Below are 10300 nucleotides of genomic sequence, written 5' to 3'. Positions count from 1 at the left end.
TGTGTGCTGCACCATACTGCGGGGGTGGGAATTGGGGGTGTGAGTTTTGCTGAGGCCCTCAGGGCAGGTGAGTCTGCCCAACTGTCTGCACCTGTGTAACCTGAGACCCAGGAGGGGGGATGCGACCAGGTGACACCTTTGGCCCGGGAAGCGAGAGACAGAGAAGGAGGAGGGGCATGAAGGGGGTGGCGGAGGTGGGGTGGCAGGAGGCTAGCGGGCTGGGGGGGGGGACTGGCAGGGGGGGAGGCCAGGCCGCCTGGCCCAGGATTCCCAAGATGGACTTGGCTGAGAGTCACTGATTTCTGTGCTAACAAGCTCTGCCCTACGCTGTGATCCTGTCGGCTAATAAACCTTCTGTTTTACCGGCTGGCTGAGAGTCACGGCTGACTGCGGAGTTGGGGGGCAGAACCTCTGGCTGCCCCAGGACCCCGCCTGGGCGGACTCGCTGCGGGAAGCGCACGGTGTGGAAGGGGTGTTGAATGCTCCGAGGTCAGACCCAGGAAGTTTCTTGCCCGGGGACAGTCTGCTCCGAGAGAGGAGGCTCCCCAGAGCCCTGCCCGGCTGCGTAGGGAGCAGCTCCAGCATCGCCCGGGGCCTCCGGGGCAGAGTGAGCATCGGGCCGCGGCTCCCTTTGGGTGCTGGGGCAGAGCCCGGCGCAGGCGCAGGCACGTGACACGGAGCAGCCGGGGCTGCGGGCTCAGGCCTTTATTTGCAGAGTCCAGGGTTGCTACAGACGCTGGCTGGGGCAGAGCCTGGAGCCGCATGAGGGGGCCCCTGCCAGGTAGGGCCCGCACCTGGCTGCCCACTCGCTCCCTAGCTCACTGCTGGGCCCCACGGCACTGCCCGCCCAGGAGCCCAGAGCACCCTGGCTGGCTGGCAGCTGGCACAGCCCATGGCCAGGGTAGGCACCGGCAGGGCACAGAGCAGGCTGCCAGCAGAACTCCTGGCTCCCCCTATGGGGGGCAAAGGGTATGGGACTGTGGGGTGGCTGGGGCATCCCTGCCAGTGGAGGGGCCTGCACGCCAGCGCTGAGCCCCACGGCAGCACGGGCACTTGGCTCTGCCCTCCCTGTGAGGCATTCCCCAGCCCCACCTGCTGGGGTGTGTGGGAGGGGCAGGAAATAATCCCATGACTGTCTGGGATGCGGGGGCAAGGGCCTCATCACACCATGAACCTGTGTCCCCAGGGGGGGCCCTGTTAGGGGTGTCTCTCTGCCCCGGGTCCCTGTGGAGGGGAGGTGTCCTTGGGGGGGCCCTGCTGGGGGTGTCTCTCTGTGCTTGGGGCCCTGCTCCCTATTTCAATTCAGGCAGAGAAGGGGGACGAGTGGGACCCAAATCCCTCGTCCATTTGCCTAGTCTGCATTGCAGGGGGGAAGGGGGCAGGCAACCCCCACCGCTCCCCCAGGGGAGCCCCCAGCTGCTGCCAGCATCCCACTGAGCCCTTCCAAGGGTGGCCAGTGCCCGAGGTCACAGGCCCAGCCCAGCAGCCATGGTCAGCTCCCCAGCCCTGGGGGACCGGGGGGACAAGGCAGCACGGCGGGGGAAGGGGGGAGCAGGACACTGCAGCCCGGCGGGGGCACCGGGGAGGAAGGCACAGGGGTCCAGACTGACAGTCAGGTGGGGCGGGGGGGCACCGTGGGGGTCCAGACTGGTGGGCAGGCAGGGGGCACCACGGAGGAAGGCGCGGGGGTCCAGACTGTCAGTCCGGCCCGGGGGGCACCGGGGGGGTTCAGACTGGCAGGGGGGAGGGGGGCACTGTGGGGGTCCAGCCTGGCTGTCTGGCCCGGCGGGCGGTACCCTGGCACTAGCAGGTGGCGTAGGCATTGGCCTTCTCCCTGATCTCCTCCAGCAGCCCAGAGACCCGTCTCTCCAGCGCCTGCAGCTGCGTGGCCTTGGCCTCCAGCACCTCCTCGCCGGCCTCGAAGCGCCGCTCCAGCTCTGCAGACAGGCGGAGACAGCGGTGAGCCCCCCGCCATGACCGCACCACCTACGGGGACCCTGCCCCCCACGCCGGGCCCTTCGCACGCCACAGCCAGCCTGGCCCGCAGCCCCCACGCGGCACGTGCCCATCCCCCTCCCAGAGCACCCGTCTGAATGGGGGGCCGCAGGGACCCTGGCGAGTGGGGCTGGGCACTGCTCCTGCCGCCCCCAGCCGCGCGCCCCGGGTACCTTCCAGTTTCCTCTGGCTGCCGCTGGCCTTGTCCAGGAGCTGCTGGGCGTCCTGCAGGAGCCGCGTCGCCCGGAGCAGCGCGTCGCCCGAGGCCCCGGCCAGCCCACCCACCTGGCTCTCCAGCGCCGCGTACCGCTGCCTCACCGCTGCCAGCGCCTGGGGCAGAGGGGCACAGGCTGACACCCGGCGCCAGGCTTGTGGGGGTCCTGCCCTCTGGGTGCGTGGGCCCACTGCCCCCAATGCCCAGTGCTGCAGTGAGGGGGACGGGGGAGAGCAGACTGGTGGGCATAGGGTGGGGGAAGGGCATGGGCTAGCAGGTGGTGGAGAGGGTGCTGTGCGGGGGAGGGGCACCAACAGGCAGGCGGGGGAGGGTGTGGGCTGGGGGGAGGGCGCTGTGCGGGGGAGGAGGAGGGTGCGGGCTGGGGGGAGGGTGCTGTGTGGGGGAGGGGGAGGGCTCTGTGCGGGGGAGGGGGAGGGCAGGGGCTGGCATCCAGGGGCCCAGGGGAGGGGTCACATGCTGGAAGCAGCATTTCCAGGCTCTGCACGGCAGGACTGGGGGCTCTCACCTGGCCCAGCGCCCCTGTGGCTGACACGGCTCGCTCAGCTTTCTCCTTGGCCTCCTTGGCCAGCCCCCGGTTGGCCCTGGACTTGTCCTGCAGGACAGCCACCTGTTTCGCCAGCGCCTGCAGGGGCCTCAGCACCTGCGCCTCCTTCTCCTGCAGCCCCCGGAGCCTGCGTTCGGCCTGCGCGGGACAGAGGGGGATGGGGCCGGAGCCAGCGGGACGGGGGTGCCCCAGGTCCCACCCGTCCCCGCAGCGCGGCCGCTACAGGCTGCCCATGGGGCTGTGGCCTGGCCCAGCCTGTGGGAGCCCCCCTGGCCCCCACCTCCAGGCTAAGAGTCCACACAGCCCCAGCGAGTCCCCGGCCCGGCCCCGGGAAGAGCAGCTGGGGACGGGAGGGGAGGGCTCCAGCCAGCGGAGGTAAGGGGGGTTCAGGGCGTGGGGATCAGGCCGTTGTCTGCAGCAGCATTAGCCGAGGAGCAGGAAGTCACGGCCGCACCGTCCATCGAAATGACATTGAACAAGGTCCTATCGGGCTGGCGGGACGGAGACCCCGTCCTACTGCCCCCACCATCACCAGGGACAGCCACCGCTTCGAACAGCGTCTGTCTGCTCAACGGGCGTGGGTGTGAAACCCTCGTTCCCCCGTGCGCTGTCGGCGCCCCATGCCCTGGCGTTCGCTGGCTGGGGCTTCGCTGGTTCCTCTCGGGCTGGCCCAGGATTGGTTGGGAACGTTGTTACGCTGGGCTCGGATTGGCTAGTAAGATGTTAGGGTAACGATTGGCTACGGCAGAGCCAACCAGAACTCGGGGTACTCTATAAACTGGGCTCCAAAGGGAGTTCTTGGGAACCCATCCAGGCCCCAGCCCCAGGTGAGAGCCGCCCGAGCTCAGCTCTCTGCCCATGACACTGGCAGAGACCGGAGCCCCCCAGACGGCCCTAACCCTGGCTGGCCGCAGGGAGTGAGTAACTAGAGGCCATGGAGGGTATCACTGGGTGAGGCTCTTTCCCTGGGAAAAGGTCCTGCCCCCCGGCAGCAGCCGTGTGCACCCAGAGCCCCACGCACTGGGAACGGGTGGGTGCCTGAATGTGTGCGGATAACTCCGGGGCAGGACACAGCCTGGCTTGGGGGGGCCACGAGGGTCCCCAGGATGGCAGAGCCCCTCACCTCCTTCACGCTGCTCTCCACGCCCCGGACCGCCTCCTTGGTGCTCCTCAGTGCCTGCCCCGCCACGGACACCTGGACCTTCGCCCCTGCCAGCACCTCCTGCGTGGCCGCGATCACCCCCCTCACGCCCACCGCTCGCTCCCTGGGGGGCACAGGACAGCGTCAGCCTCGGCCCCTCCCACCCCTGCCCCCAGGCAGCTGCCCCGCCCTGACCCCACAGCGCCCCCTGCTGGGAGCTCCCCCCACAGCCACCCCCCGCTCCCACAGCGCCCCCTGCTGGGAGCTCCCCAGAACCGCCCCCTGCCCCGCCCCCACAGCACCCCCTGCTGGGAGCTCCCCACAGCCAGCGCCCCACCCCCACAGCACCCCCTGCTAGGAGCCCCCCCTGCCAGCGCCCCACCCCCACAGCACCCCCTGCTGGGAGCTCCCCCAGAACTGCCCCCTGCCCCACCTCCACAACCAGCACCCTGCTCCCACAGCGCCTCCTGCAGGGAAAGGCTGGGACCAGAGTAGCCAGAAACTCCCCCCACGCGCTCAGCAAGTGCCCCTGGCCTGCTCCCGTCCCCGGTAACTCACCTGGCCTGCCCTGCCCGTGTGAGCAGCTCCTTGGCGGCAGCCAGGCCGTGGGCCGTGCTGTTCAGGACTGCGTCCACCCCGTCCAGCTGCCGGATACTGTCCTGGATCTCCTGCAGCAGGTGCCGGACCCTGCTGGGGCTGCTGGGCAGGGAGATGTTCAGCACCTGCCGGGCCACCAGCTCGATGCTCTCCGGGTCGGCTCCCTCCTCTGCAGACAGGGAAGGCCCTCAGCGGGGGCAGCAGGCCCTAGGCATGCCAGCGGGGGCAGGCCAGGGCATGGCTGGGCACCCACAGGACTGGAGCAGCCGCCAACTTGGGCCCCGGTTCACCCCATGCCTGCCCGTGGCTGGGCCTGGCGTAGCGGTGCCCTGGGACGCCCACCACGCCAGGCTGCAGAGGGCACCGGAGCTCCTGGGAACCCCAGGCCCACCCCAGCTCCTACCTGCCAGGAAGCCCTTGATCTTCTGGATGAATTCTCGCAGCCTGGCTGTGGCCTCCTCCATGTGGCCTCTGGCTGCCTGGGACCCATCCAGTGTCTCCTGGGCTCGTCTCCTGGCGCCCCGGGCCAGCTCCTGGATCTCCTGCACCTGGAAGGGCCTCACAGCTGATTGCTCCAGGCTGGTGCCAGCTGTGTGCCACACCCAGTGTGGGGGGAACACACAAGGGGGTGCCCAGCAGGCAGCACAGGCATGTGACTGGCACACTTGTGTGCGCACAAAGCTGCGTGGGGCGAGGGTGGTGCCCACAGGCGTGCGAGGCTAGCAGACCCTGTGAGAGACACCCTCACCGGGACCCCTGCAGCTTAAATCATAGGCCTGATGCCCGAGGAGACCGTCCCCGCCCCTGCCCATGCTGTACCTTAAGGGCGATGGTGCCCAGCTGCCCGGCCGTGCTTTCCAACTGGCGTGAGACATCCTGGGCGGAGCGCAGGGCCTGCGTGGAGACGGGGAGCGCCCCCCTGCAGCCTGGGCCCCCACAGCGCCGCTGCCCGGAGTCATCCTGGCAGGAGGCCCCTCCACAGGGGGCTTGTTCGCAGCCCTGATCTCCCTGCGCCCCACAGATCTGCAGGGCAGAGAGCGCATGGCAGGGGGTCAGCCGGAGAGCCAGCCGGCCCCAGGGGAGGAGGGCAGAACCCTGGGCTTGCCATTGCATTCACTGAGGGCCCCACAGCTGGGAGGGAGGCGGCGACAAAGGGGGAATGATTTGTATGACTCCAGGGTGTGCCTCAGTTTCTCCCTGTGCTCCACATGGCTACCAGGGGCGGGGAGGAGGGTTCAGTTTGCTCCCAGGGCAGCTCAAGGCCTGTTCTACACTAGGAAATGAAGTCAGTGTTACCACATGGCTCAGAGGGTTGAAAAAAATCGCCCTCCCGGAGCGACCCGAGCTGAGACCGGTGGAGGCAGCGCTAGGTAGATAGGAGAGTTCTCCCAGCGATCCTGCCACCCCTCTAGGGGAGGTGGATTGGGACAACGTGGGAATATTTGGTCATGTTTTTATGAGGCCTGTCTGTGCCTCAGTTTCCCCGCGGTGCTGCCTGGCTCCCCAGTGGGTGGGGAAGGGCTGATTGCTCTCAGGGTAGGGGAAGCGACGTGGCCGTCTGGGCCTTGCTCCCCATGTCACTGGGGCATCTGAGAAGACACTGGCGACTCCACTCGCCAGGACGCTGGCACCAAGCACCCAACGCCCCAGAGGGACCTGAGCTCCCTGCCTCCCCTGGGGGGCTGGACAATCCACAGCTGAGATCAAAACACTGGGGGGGGGGGGGAGAGCTGGGGGCTGGCAGGAGCCGGGGCTCTCCCCGGGGCTCTGCCAAAGGAGGGCAGACAGACAGAGCCTGTACCAAGGGGCTGGGCGCTGGCTGAGCAGGATGGCCGATGCTGCAACCTTCACTTCTCTGGGCTGCCCTAAGGACTCCCTGTGCCGCGCCAGGGGACAGCGCTGGGGGAGTTGCTGCAGGCCCTGGGCGAGGGGCATCGGTCCCTGCGCAGTGGGCAGGGCTCTGCCTGGCTCTGGCTCAGGGGCACTCGCTGGGCAGAGCTCGCAGGGCGGAGCAGGGGCTGGAGCCCAGAGCGCCAGTGTCATAAACATACAGCTAAGGGTAGCATAAAATCCCTCCTTACCCTGTAAAGGGTTAAGAAGCTCAAATAACCTGGTTGGTACCTGACCAAAAGGACCAATAAGGGGAGAAGATACTTTCAAATCTGTGGGGGAAGGTTTTTGATTTGGGTTCCTTTGTTCTCTCCGGTCAGCGAGGAACCAGAGCAGGGAAAATACATCTCCCTTAGCCATATCTGAACTAAGCATCTAATATTACAGAAATAGTAAGTAATAGCAAGGAAATGCGTTAGCTTGTCCTTTGTTGTAGCTTGTGAATTTTCCCTGTGCTAAGAGGGAGGTTTATCCCTGGTTTTGTAACTTTAAAGTTTTGCCTAGAGGGGAAATCCTCTGTGTTTTGAATCCATCCTTCCATCCTGATTTTACAGAGGTGCTTCTTTTATTTTTTTTTCTTTATAATAAAGTTCTGTTTTTGTAAGAACCTGACTGGGTTTTAGTGTTCTAAAAACCCAAGGGTCTGGTCTGTGCTCACCTTGGTCACTCTCAAGCCTTCCCAGGAAAGGGGGTGAAGGGGCTTGGGGGGATATTTTGGGGAAACAGGAACTCCAAGTGATCCTTTTCCTGAATCTTTGTCTAACTCACTTGGTGGTGGCAGCAGTACTCATCCAAGGACAAGGAAGGATTTGCGCCTTGGGGACGTTTTTAACCTAAGCTGGTAAAAATAAGCTTAGGGGGACTTTCATGCGGGTCCCCACCTCTGTACCCCAGAGTTCAGAGTGGGGAGGGAACCCTGATAGCCAGTGTAAGGGGCTGGCAAGCCACGTGGCCGACCCTGGCAGAAGGGTGGGGCCCATTGTGGGACTGGCCCACAGAAGGGCTTCTCCCAGGGTACTGTTTAAAAGCTGGGACCTCGCACCGACCCTGTGGATCCATGAGAGGGGGCACCCAAGCCCTGCCCCAGCTCTCTCCCTGGAGGGCCTCCTTGTGGTAACCCTGCCCTGGTGCCTGCTCCGGCAACGCAGCAGCCCAGAACGCTGTCCTGGGGCGAGACGGCCAAGGAGGGGGCTCGGGATCCACCCGAAGGGGCAGTTGGAAAGAGCTGTAGGGGAAGGAGAAGGATGTAGAGGCTGAGCTAGCGGGTGGAGCTGGGGAAGGGATCAGATGAGAGAAGAACTGGGAAGTAAGAAGGAGGAAAGGTCTGAGGTCAGGAGAAGCAGGAAAGTCAGACCTGGGTCTGGGAGCAGACACTCAGAGAGGGAAATGGAGGGACGCGCGGGAGAGAGCGTCAAGGCAATCCACCCGGTGAAAACGGGACCGGCGCCAAAGGCAGTTTTAGCTTAAACCAGATCCTGCAAAGGGTCAGCGAGACGCCCCCCACCTCCACAGAGCCTGAAGCACGTGACCAGAGACTGACCGTCTAGTGAGGCAATGCAGGTCAAAGGGGCCCAGTGCCCAGGTGAAGACACCTGCTTGGGGTCAAACTGGGTGCAGAGGGACAGCCCCAGGAGCAGCCAAGCCAAGGAGAGGCAAAGAACAGGCCAGCGAGAGCGGAGCTGCACGGCCAGCCCAGGAGAGGAAAAGCTGCACAGGCTGCTGGAGAGAGATCTCTGCGGCGAACCCCATGGCTTTGGACCTAGCTGGGCAGCGTAGCCAAGGCCCCTCGGGCCCTGAGCGGGGAGCCTAGAGCTGCCCGTTCTAAGCATCATGCCTTGGCCACGGGCTGTCCGATTTCAGCTCCTGCTACCCGTGGGGCTTTCCCGGCTCGCTTCTAAACGTGTCAAAGGAGCCCTTGTGTCCTGGTTTGCTCCGCCTCCCCTCCCAGTTAGCCCAGCCGGGTCAGCCCACTCCTCCCAGCAGGCCCCCGCCCCCACCCCCAGCCCCAGCTAGGGTGACCAGATCGTAAGAATAAAATATCGTGACTCATGGGGGCGGGGAGCGCAAAGCCGTAGGAAGCTGCGGGTCGGAGGTGCACTGCCCTGGCTCCGGCCCCTGCTGCAAGGGGGAGTCTCTGGGCTGGGGCAGGGGGTTGGGGCCCGGGAGGGGGGGCAGGGTGCTGACTCCAGGAGGGAGTTTGGATGCGGGAGGGGGCTCAGGGTTGGGGTGCGGGGTGCAGGCCCGGGCGGCGCTTACCTCAGGCGGCTCCCTGGAAGTGGTGACATCTCCCTCTGGCTCCTAGGCGGAGGCGCGGCCAGGAGGCTCTGCACACTGCCTCGCCCACAGGCGCCGCCCCCGCAGCTCCCATTGGCCATGGTTCCCGGGCAATGGGCGCTGCGGAGCCGGCACTCGGGAGCAGCGTGCGGACCCCCCCGGCTGTTCCTGCGCCTAGGAGCAGCAGGGACATGTCGCCACTTCTGGGGAGCTGCAAGAGCTGGGTAGGGAGCCTGCTGGCCCCGCACCAACCGGACGCCTGGCAACCTTTCAGTATGGGGACAAATGACGTCCCGATCGTCCATCGGTCGGGACGCAGGACGAGGAGTTAAATATCGGGACATCTGGTGATCCTACTCCCGGCCCTGCCCCTCCTGGGCTCGGGTCCTGCCCCATCCGGGCTCTCCTCCCCAGGGCCCCAGCCCAACCCACAGCCAGAGCCCTGCCCCGTCCTGGGCTCTCCCAGCCCCGCCCTCCCCCTGCTCACCCTCTCGTTGAGCCCGGAGACGCTGAGCGTAGCTGCCCGTTTCTGGGCCTCCCGCAGCGACCTCCTCTGCGCTGCCAGGGTCCTGCGGAAGGTGTCGCCGGTGTCACGCAGCAGCCCCTCCGCGGCCTGCCGTGTGCGCTGGGCCTGGCCCACCGGGCTGGCTGGCCCCTGCACGGAGGCACCGGCCCGCTGCGCCGCCTGCCTCGAGTTCTCCGAGGAGGCCTGGATGCTCCGGTAGGACTCTGCCAGGGCACAGGAGCAGGGCATCAGGCCGGGCCGTGGAGAGCTCTGCCCCTGTGTGGCCAGGGAGACGTGGCTGCCCCACCTGGGGGCAAGGCAGGGCAGGGCAGGGAGGGGCTCCCGTGGGGACTCTGTCCCCCTTACCCCAAAAGCTGGCCTCTTTCCAGTTTGCCAGCTGCTCCTGCTGGCGGGACAGGGTGCGGTTCAGCTCCTGCAGCTCCCTGCTCAGGTTGGCCAGGCGGCCCCTCTGCTCCGCGTCCGCCCCAGCCAGCCCGTCCAGGCGCCCCTCCGCGGCCTGCAGCTGCTTCCAGACCTCGTCCATGTCCTCCCTAGGGGCACAGCTCAGAGTGGGCACAGGGCGGGACCTGCCCCCCCCCCCCGTCCCAGCCACCAGGCCCCTCTCCCCAGCACAGCGGCAGGCGCATGGGCACAGGAGATGGACGTCCAGAGGGCTGGCCGGAGCAGCTGCTGGCAGTTCCAGGCACAGGTGCAGGAGGAGTCTGAGCCGGCACCCTCGTGCCAGCCTTGGCAGTGGGGCTCAGCCCTGCACCCACACGGGGTCTCCATCTCCTTGGCCTCTGCTGGGCCTGCTCGCGAGGGGCCGGCCATGCCAGCTGGGGCAGCAACGTGGGCATCTGCCCCCAGCCCAGCAGGCTGGAGGAGGGACCGGGCCGGTCCTGCCGGGTGCTCAGGGGGAAGGGTCCCGTCGCCGAGCCCCTCCCCCCAGTGCTGCCCCCTTGCCTGGTGTCGTCCAGCCGGCGGCCCAGCTGGCGCAGGAGGGGGGACCGGGCCGGTCCTGCCGGGTGCTCAGGGGGAAGGGTCCCGTCGCTGAGCCCCTCCCGCCAGTGCCGCCCCCTTGCCTGGTGTCGTCCAGCCGGCGGCCCAGCTGGCGCAGGA

At 66.8% G+C, this 10300-nt stretch overlaps 1 protein-coding gene across 1 annotated transcript; it reads right to left on the bottom strand.

Moving 5' to 3' along the window:
* Positions 1-1668: 1668 nt before the first annotated feature.
* On the bottom strand, positions 1669-10259 carry LOC112109337 (laminin subunit beta-2-like). The gene is made up of 10 exons (XM_029914468.1): positions 10145-10259; positions 9548-9732; positions 9164-9405; positions 5332-5535; positions 4916-5060; positions 4474-4681; positions 3898-4039; positions 2736-2912; positions 2169-2325; positions 1669-1937 (listed from the first exon to the last, which is right to left on the bottom strand). Exons 2-10 carry the CDS (start codon positions 9723-9725, stop codon positions 1804-1806), a joined length of 1587 nt encoding a protein of 528 aa, XP_029770328.1. The 5' UTR covers positions 9726-9732; positions 10145-10259; the 3' UTR covers positions 1669-1803.
* Positions 10260-10300: the final 41 nt, after the last annotated feature.

This window comes from Terrapene carolina, unplaced genomic scaffold (assembly GCF_002925995.2).
Source record: "Terrapene carolina triunguis isolate 2854851 unplaced genomic scaffold, T_m_triunguis-2.0 Scaffold51726, whole genome shotgun sequence".
Classification (NCBI taxonomy): Eukaryota; Metazoa; Chordata; order Testudines; family Emydidae; genus Terrapene; species Terrapene triunguis.
Note: the sequence above shows the minus strand (reverse complement) of the source record. Positions and strands in the feature narration are given on the sequence as shown.

What these genes read in the sequence shown, in the direction of transcription:
- LOC112109337 (XM_029914468.1), bottom strand. Translation starts at nt 9,725, where the DNA reads ATGGACGAGGTCTGGAAGCAGCTGCAGGCCGCGGAGGGGCGCCTGGAC. An exon ending in TGGAGAGCAGCGTGAAGGAG is followed by an intron (nt 2,913 to 3,897) that starts GTGAGGGGCTCT and finishes TGTCCCGCGCAG; the next exon opens with GCCGAACGCAGGCTCCGGGG. An exon ending in CAGCCAGAGGAAACTGGAAG is followed by an intron (nt 1,938 to 2,168) that starts GTACCCGGGGCG and finishes GCCTGTCTGCAG; the next exon opens with AGCTGGAGCGGCGCTTCGAG.